This window comes from Maylandia zebra, linkage group LG4 (assembly GCF_041146795.1).
Source record: "Maylandia zebra isolate NMK-2024a linkage group LG4, Mzebra_GT3a, whole genome shotgun sequence".
In the NCBI taxonomy this organism is placed as follows: Eukaryota; Metazoa; Chordata; class Actinopteri; order Cichliformes; family Cichlidae; genus Maylandia; species Maylandia zebra.
In genome coordinates, this window is record NC_135170.1 from 36341928 (window position 1) to 36359632 (window position 17705).

General features: G+C 47.8%; 2 protein-coding genes across 2 annotated transcripts; one reads left to right on the forward strand and one right to left on the reverse strand.

Moving 5' to 3' along the window:
* Positions 1-118: 118 nt before the first annotated feature.
* si:dkeyp-113d7.1 (uncharacterized) lies at positions 119-11973 on the forward strand. The gene is made up of 3 exons (XM_014410327.3): positions 119-347; positions 1645-2345; positions 7316-11973. The coding sequence occupies exons 2-3, from the start codon at positions 1881-1883 to the stop codon at positions 8438-8440; spliced, it is 1590 nt and encodes a 529-aa protein (XP_014265813.2). The 5' UTR covers positions 119-347; positions 1645-1880; the 3' UTR covers positions 8441-11973.
* Positions 11974-12004: 31 nt separating this feature from the next.
* LOC101463654 (keratin, type I cytoskeletal 13) lies at positions 12005-16718 on the reverse strand. Its single transcript, XM_014410329.3, has 8 exons — positions 16183-16718; positions 15353-15435; positions 14217-14373; positions 13984-14145; positions 13779-13904; positions 13162-13236; positions 12931-13076; positions 12005-12352 (listed from the first exon to the last, which is right to left on the reverse strand). The coding sequence occupies exons 1-8, from the start codon at positions 16645-16647 to the stop codon at positions 12280-12282; spliced, it is 1287 nt and encodes a 428-aa protein (XP_014265815.3). The 5' UTR covers positions 16648-16718; the 3' UTR covers positions 12005-12279.
* Positions 16719-17705: the final 987 nt, after the last annotated feature.

Below are 17705 nucleotides of genomic sequence, written 5' to 3' on the forward strand. Positions count from 1 at the left end.
AGCGCATACCCGCCCCGCGCGCGCACACACCGAGAGCTGTACCCACCTACTACCGTTGTCATAGTTACCTACATACCCGACTGAACGGGTATGTGCACGAGCGAGAAGGGAGGGAGGGAAGGAAGGAAAGGGGGGGGGAGAAGCGAGAGAGGAAGGAGGGAGGAAAGGAAGGTAAGAAGGAGGGAGGGAGCGGAATTAGTCAGTGATAGAGGGGAGGAGAGGAGGCGAGGCGGCGGGTGTTCTGCCGAGGTGGACGTGGCGGGTCCGGCGGAGTGAGCTACGAGTGACGGGCAGCGGAGCCGAACCAAGGTGGACAGCCAGCCGGCCATGAAGCGGACCACCCGCAGGTAACGTCCGGCCGTTATCAGCCGCTTGCTCGGCGTCGCCGCGTCGCTCCGCTCGGTTTCCTGCCGTTTTACCGCGCCGTCGGACGCTCGATGACCGCCGTGCCGCCGCTCGGGCTCCGTAGTTTATTGGCTCCTTTTGTGTTGCGATGTCAGCCGCTCGCCGTAGCGCCGGAACCCCGTGGAGGGGGCCAGGCTAACCGCTGCCCCCGCTGCGCCCTCTCCCCGCCTCACTCTCACTTTCTCCCCCTGCTAGCAGTAGCAGCAGCAGCGCGCTAGTTTAGCAGGCTGCAGACGATAAACAAGATGGCCACTGGCTAGCTGCTAGCTAGCTAGCTAGCCAGCCAGCCAGCCAGATAGACATGGCAGCCTGCCCGTCTTTGTAGGGCTGTGAGGCGGCTGCGGAGCGTGTCCTTCCGCTGGCAGCCGTGGGTTTGTGTGTGCGAACCACAGTAAAAGTTGTGCAGAGTTGGCGAAGAATGTGGAGGTGTTAGAGCGAGAGCGGAGAGGAGCAACCTCCGGGGAGAACCACCGCCAGCAGCCCGGGAGGCAGGCAGTGCGGCGGCTGCGTGGCGAGTGGAGTGCTCGCGGGGTGACAGGTAATATGGAAGGGAGGAGCAGGTAATGTTCACCTGAGCGGCAGGGAGGCTAGGAAGCTGCAGCACTGTGCACAGAGCGGCTGTTCTACTTTACCTGAAAACTTTTCAGCGCATGTGTGTGGGAGGCCGCTGCATACACACAGCTGCAGCAGCTGACTGTCTCTTCTAATGACATCCTGCTCCTGCAAACAGCGCACCTCTGCAGGCCGACCTGTGCCCCATTTACATCTGCCACCACATCAGCTTTGTCTGCATGATGGCGGTGACCGGCTGACTGCAGTCTTACTGTTGTCATGCACCAGTGCAGAAACGGAACCGCAGCAGCTGTTTATAGGGATGTTCCCAAGAGTCATCTCTAACATTGGCGCTGGTATCTGCTCCCCTGAAAGTGTAAAAATTTTTGCTGTAAAGTTATTCAGACTGAGTTTTTCAGGCGTGCTCATGCTGCAGGTGCAGCCTCAAAACCTCAGTAGAGTCTCACCAGTCGCCACACATTAGGCGCCAGGGCCGGACACTAACGGTGGTGGCCTCAAGCCCCTGGGGGGCGGGGGGAATCCCAGGGAATCCTGGTTTCAAACTATGCTTGCATACCTGGCTTTCATGCTCAGAGGTGCTGCAGTGTTGGGGGTTTCCTCATGTCACTCTGATTGGCTTTAGCTGCTGTTGTCATGGTAAGCAACTCCTCTGTCTTCTCTCTACAGGCTCGTGATGGTCAGCCGTACCTGCTGACATCTGGCTGATCTTTCACTACGTCATCGTTTTCCAGAGGACGCTCTCAGGGACTCCCAACCCCCCCCCCCAGCCCCTCCTCCTGTGAGGGCCAGCAGACTTCACCAGCAGGAGGGGAGTGGAGGAGGAGGAGGACTTTTACCAACCTCAGCGATACCTCAGGTGTTGAAACGGAGCAGGTGAGGAGGATTAGCTCCGCCCCCTCACCATGACAGACTTGGAGAGTGAGTGCCTGAGCCTGGGCCTGCCCCCCGAATGCGGCTCGCCTCCCCTGCCGCTGGACTCCTCCCTGCAGGTGGACTGCGGTGCCAGGCCCGTCGGCTCAACCCCGACGCCCACTCTGGCCCTCCTCTCCTCCGACTGTCCCACGCCCACGCTCAGTTCACTGGCGGCGGAGATCGCAGAGCCGCTGGTGATGCTGCCGTGCGTGAAGAGCGAGCCGGAGGACTGTGACCTGGAGCCCATCAGGACCGTGGACCTGTCAGAGATCCAGCCGCTGTCCACCGCCGAGCTGGGCCAGGACCAGATCAAGATGGAGATCAGTGGCCTCGACTACATCAAGTCTGAGCACCACGGGAACCACCACCTGGGGCCGTTTCACCACAGTGACGTAACAGAGCTGGACTACAAGTTGCACTACGAGCCGAGCTCAGTGTTCGACTACATCTCCCAGGTAAAACGCCAGAGGCCGGCAGCTGAGAGCGACGACGCTGTTATTGTGTTATTATCGTTATTGTCATTCGTGCTTTTTCAAAGTATCTTCATAAATTGGGTATAAAGTTTTTCACATTCTGTGAATAAAAGCGCCCACCAGAGTCCATTTAAAGTTCTGCTGATGTAACAGAAACCCTGAGGTTGTTTATCCTGTCAGAGCAGCGTAAAAGGCTCAGTCCAACTCAGACGCCGTCAACGCCAAGCTGTTTTTTTTTTTTGTTGTTGTTTTTTTACTTCTGTTGTGTTTGAAAGGTCTGAATATATTATATAAAGATGTGGCGTGTGTTTTGTTGTTGGTGGTATCTTTGTAGAAGTTTTGCGATCCATCCGAGGTGCGCTGTGAGTGTGCGTCCACTTCATGTTGTTAGTGCGATGGACGCTCTCACCTTTATGGACATCTGAGGTGATGTCGGGCGCTTCACGATTGCAGCTGCTGCCTTGTTTTCCTCGGTCTTTGTGCGGCTGTTATGCTGCAGGTTGTCATGTTTTGTCGGACGGTGCAATCAGTTACGCTCTTTGCGAGTGCTTCACCTTCCGCTGTGGCTTTTGGTTGCGTCCTGTTTGTTTATCTGACTTTAATCTGGTGTGCGGGGGACAGCTGTGATTGGCTCATGTAGGAAGAATGAATTGTCACTATTGGTTGATCGTGTTTAATTAAGTACGGGGAGACAAAATCACGGCAGAGATTAAAATTCAGTAAATTTGCAACCCTGAGAATTTTGCCAAAGCAGGAGGAGCCCAGGGGTCAGCTCAGGGCTCAGGTGTGTGGTTGGCAGGTAACTCGTCGCACACCTGAGGGTCAGAGGAGTGTGAGGAGGCCCTGTGAGTAAACCAAAGCATACAGAGGTTATTAAAAGTGGTAAGAGCAACACAACGAAGTGATAACTGTGACTTGAATAACTGAGTTTAATTTTTGCCATATTTGAGAAGTTGTAGTGTTTTTAGACGTGCTCTCCCTTTATGAGACTCTGGACCTGATCTGACGACAGCTGTACTAAGAGAAGCTCCTGTGATGACGTTCACAGAACTCTGGTGATTTATCCCCAAAGTTGAAACCTGTTAGGACAGCGGTCCCCAACCCCCGGGCCTTGGACCCATCATTTGGTACCGGGCCGTGCGAGTTGAGGCTTAGGTGTGAAATGTCTGGTTTTCAGGGATTTTATCGGTTTTCAATGTTATTTTGTTATTGTTTTGATCGTTTACTCTGTTTTCCTGGGTCTTTTCACGTGTGTTATGAATAAATCTTCTTTTTTTCGGTGCCGGTACTAGTTTTATTTTGTTGTATTTATCCGCGACACCTTAAAGGCCGGTCCGTGAAAATATTGTCGGGCATAAACCCGGCCCATGGCGCAAAAAAAGTTGGAGACCGCTGTGTAAGGAGATCAGAGCATTTTGGAGATGACTTGGAGTCAGAGCTGTTTGTATATGAAGGAAAGGGCCTCAGTGCTTCCTTTATGACAGGGATGGGGGGACTCCAGGCCTCGAGGGCCGGTGTCCTCGATCCAACACAGCTCATTTAAATCTCCTGAAGTTGTAATGAACTAATCATGTGATTCAGGTGTGTTGACCCAGGGAGTGATCTAAAACCTGCAGGACACCGGCCCTCGAGGCCTGGAGTTGGACACCCCTGCTTTATGAGCTCCTTTAGTGTAGTAAACACTTGAGGGTTCATTTATGAAAGGAGATATTTCCATTGCATAATTCATAGCAACACTGTCAGACTGAATTGAACCACAATTAATGATAATCTGGGTTTTTATTATCTGACTTTTTACTACAACCCTCATTTACAAACACTCTTTCCTGTGCCTAATCACCTTGTCTAACATTCCCACTCTCGCACTCTGGGTTCAGTATCTTGCCCGAGGGCACTTCAGCCCACTGACCTTCTGATTGGTTGTCTCCCTACCAATCAGAAGGCTGTGGCTCTTGGTCAAAGTGCATAATAGGTTCTCTGCAGTTTAGTAGTGTCTGCTGTTGTGTTGCTGTCTTACATGGTTGTTGTGACTTTTCTCTTTTGTGAGTCGGGTCAGCGATGGAGGAAATCGTAGATGACCCACAACATGAAGTGGCTTCCCTCCGCTGGTGTCCTTCACTGTGTTCATGATGATGTTTTTATGATGAAGGTTCCTTCTTCGTGTAGATGGTTCCACATTTAAGCTGCTCAGTAAGAAAATGCTGTTTTCCTCGGATCAGGAAGAACCTCAGTGAGCCGCTGCAGGTCTGTTGCTGTGGCATGGAGGGAGCTGAGGTTATACCAAACTGTCGTCTAACTGTTGTTAGACGAAGCTGGGAGCCGTCGCTGCGAGGAGCTCCGAGAGGACTCTCAGCTTCTCCTCATCATCGGGCTCACGACTGCAAATCCTTTTAAAGCAAACACCTGAGCTGATCCCACTCCTGTTTATCTCATTTAAACAGCTCAGAGGGACAAACCACACACTGCATCATTCTGAACACTTATTTGAATATGAAGTAGGGGCGATATGGCCTAAAATCCATATCGCGATATAATTTGAAGCATGTGCGGTAACGATATATATCACGATATATTCTTTTCTTCACTATAAGGACTTAAAATCCTTTAATGTTCTCAAAAATCGAGAGTGTGCCTTATGTATGAATTCTGGTTGTGCTTACTGACCTCGAACCGATTTTGGCAGAAATCTGTTAAAAAATGTTTTAGTACAACTTTGGTAAGCCGCACTGTTTGATGGATCGTCAGAGCATTACGGCTGCCGTAGGGAGGAGCTTCGCGGAGTAATCTGGGTCCAAAACTCCGTCTGCTTCAGGTCCCAAAGTCAAACGAACACTGAGAGTTAAAAACGTCTAAATTCTTTCATCTTTAATTAAATCATCAGCGTTGCTGCTTTAGCAGGTGTAACAATTAAGTTTAACATCCATGAAAACAGAATTTATTAAATTTAAAGGAGTTAGAAGTTAACAGGAAGTTAGCTCGCTAGTTTCCACCTAAACATTTCATAGCATGTTCTGACTGAGAGATTTCTGAAAAAATTCAAACGTACAGCTCTGCTATCACTTCCAACATAAATGAAGACAGAAAACTAAACAGCAGTGGCGTTTGCAGGGTTACTGAAGTTGGGCTAGCTGGTATATAATGTTGTGCTACGTGATTGCTAGCGACACAGCTATGTTAGCATAACATTAGCACAGTGAAGCTGGAGGATGAACGCTAACTTTTTTCCACTCGATAAAAGTTAACGTGAGGGATTCTGGTGGTCAGGGACAAATGCAATCGCATAGCAGGATGCTGTACACGGGCCAAACTTCAGTCAGGAGAACAACTGAGATAATCCATCCACAATACGAGGTTAGTTATTAATATACTGCAACAACATGGGAACAGAGCAGCTGCGAGAGAATTCAGCATTAATGAATCAATGTTACGGAAGTGGAGGAAGCGCAGTTTTTGGCTTTCCCCATATTTCAAATGTGCTTCATCTCTTTGCTATGACTGTCGCCCGCCATCATTTGCAGATGATAATGGTTGTAACCGCTGCGATGCTTTTGACCAAAACAAGCGCAGCTTGATGACATCATCAACATGTGCTATCGCGATAGAGCGGTATAGTCAAAATTTCTATCGTTGGCCAAATTTATATTGTTTATATCGCCCACCCCTGATATGAAGCAGAGTCTGAGCTTTAGCCCTGAGGCTAGCCATCAGTTTAGTAATCGGGTATTCTATTGATTGAGTAATTGGATACTTTTGTCTTTGAAAATGCAGTGTTATCTATAAAAAACATTTCATTTTGTATTTATCTGCTATGTTTCTTTTAAAGAAAACATCTTCGTAAGAAATTACAAGTACAGTGATGTTAAAATAAGATGCATGCCTTAGTTTTGGCTGTGTGTGTGTGAGCGCCTTTAAAGAAGCACATGGTGGCTGCAATGAAGGAAGTCGAGCGTGTCGGCATTCTCGCTATCGAAGCAAAAACTGTTAGTTTGAATAATCGAGTTATTTGATGAATCGTGGTGAGGCTGCTGCGTCATTGTCCGAGGTCTGAAAGCAGATCAGGGCTGAAACTCTCAGACAGCCTTTCATGGAGGTCGGTCACACAAGACTCTCTCAGTGTGTTTTTATCACAGCCATGTGAAATTTGTCCTTTTAAACAGCTGAATTCACAATAAAGTCATTCTCACACTGTGTGGGCCACGCCTCTGTGAACTCAGGTGTTTTTAAGCCTGAGTGGCACAGGCGTATAAAATCCAGCACCTGCAAACTGGAAGTGCACAAAGAGCCGTCCATGGAAGTATCTCAGGCCCGCGATGTGAACGTCCCACACACACTGACGTCTTGTAGGAAGTCTTCCAAGATCTAGTGGGGGTTCATAAAAGCTGCAGGTCTGTGTGGACAGAAAGGGTGTGATTGAATCCCCGCCCACATTAATGCTGTCTAGTACTGACAGTGATGCTTCCTCTGTAGTCTTTTATCATGCAGTTTACTGTAGAGTCAGTTGAGCAATAGCAACAAAGAGCAGAGAAATGCAAAGATTTGTCTGAGAACAGAGTGCAGACACGCAGCAGTGTGAAAACAGCAGAACAGCATCAAACATGAGTGCATGAACATCTGCTGCATCAGCAGCTGAAGGTCACAGTTCTTGTCTTCCTTGAGGTTTTGTCGCTGAGAGCAGACCAGAAATCAGAGGCTGATTTGCTGTTCTTTATCATTTAGCCTGGAGAAACGGTTTGTTGCTTTATAAGAAATCATCACTGTTTGAAGAAAATAAGAACAACCCAGGTTTCTCTTCAGCTCTGTAGCCAGGCTGACAAACAGAGCTCTGTTGAGCCAACCATCCCTTTAACGTTTAACGTTCATAACTTCTTCACTAATAAAATGTTGGTCAGCAGACCTGATGTGCTCGATGCTCAGGTTGAGCAGATGTGACTGCAGCTGTTTTCTTGTTGTAGGTCACTGACACTCTGGAGTACATCAAGTCGGACCACCACGTGGACCTACAGTGTTACTACACCACCGATCTGAGCGCGCTCAAGTCGGAGTACCCCGAGACCAACGCCATGTCCGCCCACCTGCAGCACAACGGCCTCGAGTCCATCCACATGGCCGAGCTGCGCACGGAGCTCAACAAGCTGCGCCCCGACTCCCTGCACTTGGACAGCATCGGCAAACCGGACGCTGAGTTCGGAGGGGGGGCGCTGTACGAGCTGCAGCCCACACACGTGGGGAAGTCCTCCACAGAGGCGATGATGGCGGCAGGAAGGGCAGGAGGGAGTCTGGTGGTCACGACTAAAACACAGAGCCCAACGGTGAGGAAACCTCGCAACATGCAGGGTGAAAAACCATTCTCCTGCACGCAGTGCGGGAAAAACTTCAGCACGCTGGGAAACCTGAAAACGCACCAGCGCATACACACGGGCGAGCGGCCGTACACCTGCTCACAGTGCGGCAAGAGCTTTGGCCAAGCGGGCAACCTCAAGCGGCATCAGCTCATCCACACAGGCCAGAAGCCGTACGTCTGCGCCCACTGCCCCAAAGGCTTCACCAAAGCCGACGACCTGCGCTCACACCAGCGGCTGCACACCGGCGAGCGCCCGTTCATCTGCACCACCTGCGGCAAGAGCTTCAGCCAGTCCAAGGAGCTGAAGGCGCACCACCTGAGCCACACGGGCGAGCGTCCGTACTGCTGCCAGCACTGCGGCAAGAGCTTCACCAAGGAGACGAGCTACCGCAACCACGTCCAGATCCACACCGGCGAGAAGCCCTTCACCTGCTCGCAGTGCGGAAAGACTTTCAGCAACTCGGGCGTCTTAAAAACCCACGAGAAGATCCACACGGGCGAGCGGCCGTTTGGCTGCACGCAGTGCGGGAAGAGCTTCGGCCGTCTCGGCCACCTGAAGGCGCACCAGCAGATCCACACGGGCGAGCGGCCGTACGCCTGCCCCCAGTGCGGGAAGACTTTCAGCCAGTCGGGCCACCTCAAAGCACACGAGCAGATCCACAAGCGAGAGCGAGCGGACACGGCGAGCACCAGCAGTGACGGCGGCAGCAGCGCCGTGGGCAGTGACAGTAGCTAACTGCAAACCCTTTAACCTCCGGAAAAACAAAGTATTATTCCTTTTTTTTTTTTATAAATACGATATATAAAGCTTTTCCTCATGAGTTTTTCTTACATTTTCATACCTTTTGTGCTCTTTTTGCATTTTATCTGTGGGCAGGGCGGACTGACGCATTTGCTCTTATGCAAGTGTCTGTGTGTGCATACACGTTATATACCGTGTGTCTGGGGTGGCGGGTGGGTGGGGCTGTAGATAATCTTTAAACTGGACTGACTGTAGAGTACCAGGACTTATTTTTGGAGACCTTAACAAGCACAAATACTTAAGAGACCAACAGTTTGAGTACTTCATTTTTGTATTTCCTGTTTTTTACTGACTCAGACCAGCAGTTCCTGACAGACCGTGACCCCGTTTACCGAAAACTGCACACTCACGGCACTGACACGCCATCTCGGTACGCTCTAAAGGAACACGAAAGGGTCCAAAATCCCAGCCTCCCATTCTACAGCGCGCTAGAATCGGGCTTCGTAGTCCAGTCACTCTGTGTTGTCGCTGATAACTGATGGAAGCTTTATCCTTCCTCTGTAACTTAAATCTATGTGACCCGAACAATATCGGCTGCAGTTCTGATTCATTCAGGTTTCTGTGAAATATCTCACGAGTCTGCTGTGCTCTCCACCGTCCCTGCAAAGAGATCAGCCTGGAGAAATAGTTTGCTGCTTTATAAGAAAGCCCTCCGCAAAGCCAGAACATCTTACTATTCATCACTGATTGAAGAAAATAAGAACAACCCCAGGTTTCTCTTCAGCTCTGTAGCCAGGCTGACAAACAGTCAGAGCTCTGTTGAGCCAACCATCCCTTTAACATTAACTAGTAATGACTTCATGAACTTCTTCACAAATAACATTTTTATCATTAGAGAAAAAATTACCAGTAATCATCCCACAGATGTAATATTATCTACAGCTACTCTTAGTACCATTGATGTTAAGTTAGACTCTTTTTCTCTAATTGATCTTTCTGAGTTAACTTCAATAATTACTTCCTCCAAACCATCAACGTGTCTTTTAGACCCCATTCCTACAAAACTGCTCAAAGAAGTCCTGCCATTAATTAATTCTTCGATCTTAAATATGATCAACCTATCTCTAATAATCGGCTATGTACCACAGGCCTTCAAGCTGGCTGTAGTTAAACCTTTACTCAAAAAGCATCTCTAGACCCAGCAGTCTTAGCTAATTATAGGCCAATCTCCAACCTTCCTTTATATCAAACATCCTTGAAAGAGTAGTTGTCAAACAGCTAACAGATCATCTGCAGAGGTTTATTTGAAGAGTCAAAGGAGCTTGCAAAGAAAAGCGTCTGGACTTCTTTAAGTTGCTTGAAGACGTTTCACCTGTGCTGCAGTGGTTTGTATCATATCTATCTAATAGACTCCAGTTTGTGCATGTAAATGGAGAGTCCTCTTCACACTCTGAGGTTAATTATGGAGTTCCACAGGGTTCAGTGCTAGGACCAATTCTGTTTACATTATACATGCTTCCCTTAGGCAGTATCATTAGAAGACATAGCATACATTTACACTGCTATGCAGATGACACCCAGCTCTATCTGTCCATGAAGCCAGATAACACACACCAATGAGTTAAACTGCAGGAATGTCTTAAAGACATAAAGACCTGGATGGCCGCTAACTTTCTGCTTCTTAATTCAGATCAAACTGAGGTTATTGTACTCGGCCCTGAAAATCTTAGAAATATGGTCTCTAACCAGATTCTTACTCTGGATGGCATTACCTTGGCCTCCAGTAACGCTGTGAGGAACCTTGGAGTCATTTTTGACCAGGACATGTCCTTCAACGCACATATTAAACAAATATGTAAGACTGCTTTCTTCCATTTGTGCAACATCTCTAAAGTTAGAAATATAGAAGCTGATCACAAACTTAGTTACTGATCAGAGCTCAGATTTTTTTTTACAGGAACTGTAACTTTTTACAGTGTTGCTGTTGTAGTAAAACCTACAAACTAGCTGGAATGGTTTGGTCTACACTAGGCTTTTATTTTGAAACTCGGTGGAATCTCTGTGCCTATTCTGTCCAGCCGGGGGATTGTTAGGTTTTTTTTTTTTTTTTTTTTTTTTTTTCTTTCTCTTATACTTGTCAGCCGGAAGTGACTTGAATGCGTGGCGTTCACTGACAGCAGAGCGATCAGCGGTCCCGCTCGTGGAAAGGGAAGCTCGCTGTTCTTCCAGTTTTGATTTTTCTCATTGATTCTCGAGGGTAACCTTGTGGGCGATAAACGGGTGTAGTGGGTCATGAGGTTGAGCCACAGCTGCAACATGAAGCCCCTAACAGAGCCTTCAGTATTCTCATAAGTGTACGACGTTCGTGTCTGCGAGCTCGCGTGAATCTGACCTTGGACCGACTCTGTTACAGCGTTGTAGTTTTTATGTGAAAAGAAGAAATGTCGCATTTCTCGGTGAACGGGGTCTGACCTCTTCAGGTTCGTCCATTTGTGTTTTTGGCAGTCAAAGTACTTAAACTCAGGTGAGAGTACTTCCTGCCAGTTTACTAGTATTTTACTTGCAGGTGTGGGTACTCGCAGGATGTGGATGTACTGTTAAACTCTTTGATCTTTTCCACGTTTTTATTGAGCAGTATTGATTGATCGGGACACGGCAGGCGTCTTTTTGTTGCTGATGATAATCACGTGACGGTTTATTATTATTATTATTATTATTATTATTTTAAATAATTTGTTAAAGTCAGTTTTTACCGTTGTTGGGCTCCAGAGGACCAAAATTCATCATCAGCACAAAGGAGCCCAACCCCCCCCCCCCCCCCCCCCCCCCCCCTCCCGTCTAGATCGCTCACTGTGTACAAATCTATTGATTATGTCATTCCTACAAAATAAAATGTAATAAAAGTTAAAAAAAGAGAAACAGAAGGTGGAGGCAATTGAGCATCTTGTACTGGAAGAAAGTTAATAAAGAAACTAATGATACATGTTGCAGTTTCCGTCTGTTTCTGCTGGAATGTGTCGGCTTGTTTTCAGAAACAGGAAGTCTGCCGTCCTCACAGAGTCATGAAGGGGGGGGGGATCTATTGAGACCAAACAGGTTGTATGGAAACAAACTCAAAAGCTTTAACATGGGAGTCTATGGGGACTGACTCACTGCTGCCTCTGCTGGACACCAGAGGAACTGCAGGTAGGAGCTGCTGTTGTTCGGTCTCTAACGCCGAAACATGTCCAGCAAAAATGCTGAGAACTAGTTTTTGAAACATCCTGCAGGTATCCACCTTCTCAGAGTAAGAGCTGTGCCATAAAAATATGGATGATTGTGAATAATAAGCTGGAGTAGTTCATCTTACTGTGATCGATTTCTTTAACAGCTGATGCAAAGATGTATATGTTTTGAATTTCTGTTCATGAAGCAGAAGAAACAGTTGCTATGAGGTGAAAAGGATGTGAAGGTGTGTTTTAAAAATACTTTTTACTGCCTTTGGTTGATATTTGAGAATAAAGACGTTTCGTTTGAGTAACGCGGAAGTTTGTGAGCACAGACATTCATTTCAGACACTTTTTGGGTTTTGTTGCGTTTTATTTGTTGAAGCGGAACACAGAAGACCTGCAAGCACAGCAGTAAAGTTTCACCAGCATAAGCCAAGAAAATGCTTCCCCTCACAAACCCTCCATCTTTAGACCGCCTGTGGTTTCCTGTGAAGCAGGAAACTGGTATGATGTGAAGGTGAGAAGCGATCTTCAGGTGGAGGTGTGCACTCGCCCAGCATGAAGGACGGTGAAGAAAGGTGGAGATCCGACTCCAACCCCGGGCAGGCAGACACGTGATTGGCCTCAGATGGTTTCCTCCACAACCTTTGTGATGATTGTTTTGGTTGTGGTGGAGGTAGAGGAGGAGAGCGAAGATCTGCGTGGGAAATGAGACAAAGCTGGTCAGAGATGCTCGTCTGAAAAGCAGAACCCGCTCACACGTTTACAGGTAGGTGCTGTAGTGCAACTCCCAAGTTTCCAACATCAGTTGACCAAAATGAGCAGAAGCCAAAACATCTACAAACTGAAGTAAAAACGAGTGCCAGACGGTGGTTTTGTGTAATGCCAGTTTGCACCACAAGAGGGCACAAAGAGGCAGTGCAACTTCCTGTGACCAGCAGGACAGGAAGAACATGAATGTGAGTTTGGACACTGTCAGGCTCCTTAGATAAACACTCTTTTTCTTCTAAGCTAACGAGGAGCTTAAATTCTGCATATTCAGAAAACTGTGGTGAACAGTTTACTTCTATTTTACAGAGGGGAATTACACAATGTACCATTAAAGGTACATTGATCAGGACGTTCCAGATTGAACTAATGTTAGCAGCCGATGGTAACACTAAAACTAAGGATATTTCCTCTGTATATTTAAGTTTTCCAAGTAACCTCTGTAAGGAGAAGGAGGAGAGAGCAGGGCCACAGAGAGCCGAGGCCGTCCTGGTGAGCTCTTCTTACCCGCCTCCCTCTCCGTCGAGCAGCCTCCTGTACTCGGCGATCTCCAGCTCTAGTCTGGTCTTGATGTCCAGGAGAATCTGGTACTCCTGTCCCTGCCTCTCCAGGTCTGCTCTGAGCTGCACCAGCTGCTCCTCCAGACTGCTCACCTGCACAGGTGAACCCGGTGTGAGTGTAAAAGCTGAAAGCAGCTGACGGAACATTTGGATGCGACCCCATGAGAGCAGAACTCACCCTCATCTGGAATCCTTCCATCTTCATGCCGTAGCTGCCCTGGACTTCGGCGAGTTGGGCTTCAAGGGACATTTTCTGTAAAAACATGAGCAGGTCAGAGACAGAAGCTCTACCTGTGGATGAGGTCGTGACATTGGGCTACATTTCAGCCACCTCTCTGCGACTCAGGATTTTAGGAATCAGAGGAAACGAGGCCACGATGTGAAGATGTAACTGAACCAGCCTGATGTTACTCCCCAGGGAGGATTTTCTAAAACCCAGAACTTAGGACCCTCACAATTCCTGTTCTTTGACTTTGTCCTTTGACATTTTGAATGAGGACCCCTCTGTGCCCTCTTCTAACTCCCTCTGTCCAGCAGCCTCCGGCACTAACATTAGAGAGACTGGTGGCTGCTGTATTCTTGTTTATTTTCAGGGATCAGAACTGACCCTGAGCTGGCTTTCCTCTGGCTAATGTTAGCTAACAGTATGTTACCTGCTCATAGGGCTCGATGCTTGGACCACTGATGTTCAAGCTCATCATTAACCGTTTGACATTTTTAATGAGTTGCTCTCATTAGATAAAGTTATTATTAAAAATGTATTGATGTGATTATGAGTTAAACGGTTCATCTCACCATGCTGAGCTGAGACTGGAGCTCAATCTCCAGAGCCTGAAGCTGACTCTTCACTTCCTTTACTTCCACGGTTGATGTCTTCAGTGTCATTTCTGTGGCTGCCACCTCCTTGGTGAGGACCTCCGACTGAAAGAAGAAAAAGAGGAAGTAATGAACAAAAACGAGCTGCTGCAGGTTTCTGTTGAATAGCAGAAAGCTGACGTACCTTGGCCTGGAACCAGCCCTCTGCGTCTTTGAGCGCTTTGGCGGCGACGGTTTCGTAGTGCTCTCTGATCTCCTCCATGACTTTGTTGAGGTCCTGCTGAGGAGCAGCGTCCACCTCCACATTCACCTGACCGCTCATCTGAGTGCGCATGGACACCAGGTCCTAAAGGACAGGGAGGCGGGGCTAAGGATACCAGTATGTTTTAACATTGCGTGTGAGACAGATCTGCTTACCTCCTCGTGGTTCTTCTTCATGCTTGCCAGATCGTCCGTCAGGGCTTCGATCTGCATGTTCAGGTCAGTCTTGGCCACGTCCACCTCTCCCAACAACGCCTTCAGCCCGGCGATGTCGGCCTCGACCGACTGACGCATCCCCAGCTCGTTCTCGTACCTGTTAAAGTTAAAGACACAGAAAATAATGGGTTAGTTCTCCATCCATCCATCCATTCACTTCCGCTTATCCTTTTCAGGGTCGCGGGGGGCGCTGGAGCCTATCCCAGCTGTCATAGGGCGAGAGGCGGGGTACACCCTGGACAGGTCGCCAGTCTGTCACAGGGCTAACACACAGGGACAAACAACCATTCGCACTCACATTCACACCTAGTGACAATTTGGGTTATCCAATTAACCTATCCCCACAAGCTGCATGTCTTTGGATGGTGGGAGGAAGCCGGAGTACCCGGAGAGAACCCACGCAAACACGGGGAGAACATGCAAACTCCACACAGAAAGACCCCGGCCTGATGTTGGAATTGAACTCAGGACCTTCTTGCTGTGCGGCAACAGTGCTAACCACCGTGCCACCGTGCTGCCCTTAGTGCTGGGTTAGTTCTGATGAATAAAATCCAAACAACAATTCTGTGAATAACTTTTATCAGCATTTGGTGTTTGTGCTGATTTCGAGACAAAAACCAGAACTCTATTTTTTTCTTTTAGTAATCTTGAGGCTCGTTTCTACGGATTAAACAGTTAAATGTTCAAATAAACTTTAATAAAGAGAAATGAATCTTAGACTTTCTGAGAAACATCTGCTAAAATCATCTTTAAATTCTAACAAATGAGCTCCAATGAGTTCTCATGTTTATCTAATCTAAGTCTAATTTTTGCTCTTGCTGGACGATGTTTGGGGGATTTTTCTGGATGAGAGAAAATCAAAAAATCAGACTGAGGAGTTTGTCTGTTCTTGATGTTTTTCTACCAGCAGACAGCAGAGGGGGCTGAAGAGAGGCAATATCACAGTAGGGAGGTTTTCACTGTCAAGACGTCTATTTCAGAGCATTTTTCTGTCAGAAGAAAACAGCAGCAAGAAAGTACAAAGAACACATGAAGAGAAATAAAAGGTAAAAAAAGAAAAAAAAGGAGCCACTGACTTCAACCTGAAGTCGTCTGATGCGAGCCGGGCGTTGTCGATGCTCAACATGACGGTACCTTTGGCGATGATGGCATCCTGGATCTGAAAACCAGCACAGAGCCACAAAAAAAGGGAAATCAATCAATGGTAGATTATCAATAATGCTAATCAGATGATGCCATTCAGTAAAGAAGGGTTAATAAATCAAACATTACAGAGAATAACAACAAAGCCAATCAGATCTCTTCACGTCGTAACACGCCCATCAGTCGCAGCAGCTTCTTTAATGTGAAAAACCAAAGCTCGTGTTTCCTGTTGGAGCCAAACGAAGACCAAAAACAAGTGACTGGTTTACAGGTGACATCAGTCTTGGAGGGCGTGGCTGCTTCACTCGGAGCACTCTCACACAGGTGTGGTTCACCTCAGATCTCCATCCCCTCACTGGGAGCCTCCCACCAGATTACTGACACTACTCTTCTTTCCAGCCTCTCGGTCAAAAGCTGCTGTGATTACAAAGGTTTTCTATTCTTTCTCAAAATCACCAGAAGGTTCGAGTGCTTTTTTTAAATTGTAAAAGTATGAATGAAGCCCCAGCAGTGCAAACATCTTTCTGGACTGCACTGTGAGTGGATTTGTTAAAAACAAGAAAAATCAAATGTAGGTTTTCTCCAACTTTAAATATGAGTCTTTCAGGCACAACAAAACATTGTTCACTTGAGCTTCCATGCAATTTCAAACTTTATTTTTATGTCTTTTCATAAAACATTATGTGATTTCATAAATGTAAACTTTAAAATGTGGACCAATAGGAGCGGAGACCCCTGAACACCATCTGCCCCGTTTCCTCACCTTGGCATGCAGCTCGGCGATGGTGGCGTAGAAGGCGCTGTAGTCCCTGGCGGCCGGGCCAGCCTTCGTCTCCACGAACTGCTTGATCTTCAGCTCCAGCTCGCCGTTGGCCTTCTCCAGCGACGCCACTTTGGTGAGATAGTTGGCGAGACGGTCGTTCAGGTTCTGCATGGTGAACTTCTCGTTGCCGATGACGCTGTCGTCCATCCCTGCTCCTCCGCCAAAGCCACCCCCAAATCCTCCACCTGCACCAAATCCTCCACCTGCACCAAATCCTCCACCTGCACTGAAAGCTGCACCAGCTCCTCCACCGAGGCCGCCACCAACGGCGAAGGTTCTCCCGGCCTGTGAAACCCTGACACTACCGCCTCCTCCAGCAACGCTGTATGAGCTCATGCTTCTGGATGAACGGCTGCTGCCAAAGCCTCCACCGATGGAGCCTCGTGAGAGCATCATGGTAGTCATAGTGATGGAGCAGAAAAGAGGAGGTGCTTGTCAGTCTGTCTTCTCCGGTGGAAGGAGCAGGAGAGAAGTGAGGAGAGAGTGAGGAGGTCGCTGCTTTTAAAGCTTCTCAGGTGGGCTGAACTGCAGGTACAGGGGCAGGGTTAGGGGGGAGGGTCGGGGAGGGCAGGGCTGGAGGGGAGGGCCGCGGTCCACAATGTCCTACCTCCAGCTTGAATTCTTTTCTCCGACTTCATTCGGCACTTTTGCACACCATGACATATATTTACACACATATTTTTGTCCTTTTATATTTTTATGTATATTCATGTTTAGCCCTATATCTGTAGCTCAATATGTATCTATTGATATCTCTGTTTCTACACTTCATGTTATATGAATGCTTGGCGTTTGTTGTATGTGTGCTGCTGTGACCGCTCAGTGTCCCTCTGGGATCAATAAAGTCTCTCTGATTCTGATTCATGAGACACAAACGGGAGAGACGTTTCCCGTGTGAGGCATGGCAGAACTCAGAGGCTTCATGTTTCCATGTTATCTGTCTGAACACGACAGCAGCTGAGACCAAATCTTCGTCCTGACCCGGCTGCTCTGACAGATCCTCAGCTGATCTGCAGAGACACAGAGAGCACATTCCTCCATTATTAACTTCTCTCGTTGTTTGAGGGGAATTTTTGCTTCTTTCCCGTTACACTCGTTACATCCATCAACACACACAGCTGCCCCTCCCTAAGCCTGCAGTTCCTCTGACATCCACTAGAAGCTCCAGCAGTGAGTCAGTCCTATAGACTCTCATTTTAAAAAGTTAATTTCATCCATTTTCTTCTGCTTCTCTGAGGTTAAGTCCTGGGGACAGGAAGACAGGACAAGGACAACTATATGCTTTAGCAAAAAGGAAAGTTTGAAGCCTGATCTTGAAAGTAGAGATAGTGTCTGTCTCCTGAATCCAAACTGGAAGCTGGTTCCACAGAAGAGGGGCCTGAAAACTGAAGGCTCTGCCTCCCATTCTACTTTTAAATACTCTAGGAACAACAAGTAGGCCTGCAGAGCGAGAGCGAAGTGCT

Excerpts from the sequence above, each read along its gene's own strand:
- LOC101463654 (XM_014410329.3), bottom strand. The coding sequence starts at position 16,647 with ATGACTACCATGATGCTCTCACGAGGCTCCATCGGTGGAGGCTTTGGC. Across the intron at positions 14,374-15,352 it reads TCAGACGACTTCAGGTTGAA|GTACGAGAACGAGCTGGGGA; the intron begins GTCAGTGGCTCC and ends TAACTTTAACAG. Across the intron at positions 12,353-12,930 it reads CTCGACGGAGAGGGAGGCGG|ATCTTCGCTCTCCTCCTCTA; the intron begins GTAAGAAGAGCT and ends TTTCCCACGCAG.
- si:dkeyp-113d7.1 (XM_014410327.3), top strand. The coding sequence starts at position 1,881 with ATGACAGACTTGGAGAGTGAGTGCCTGAGCCTGGGCCTGCCCCCCGAA. Across the intron at positions 2,346-7,315 it reads TGTTCGACTACATCTCCCAG|GTCACTGACACTCTGGAGTA; the intron begins GTAAAACGCCAG and ends TTCTTGTTGTAG.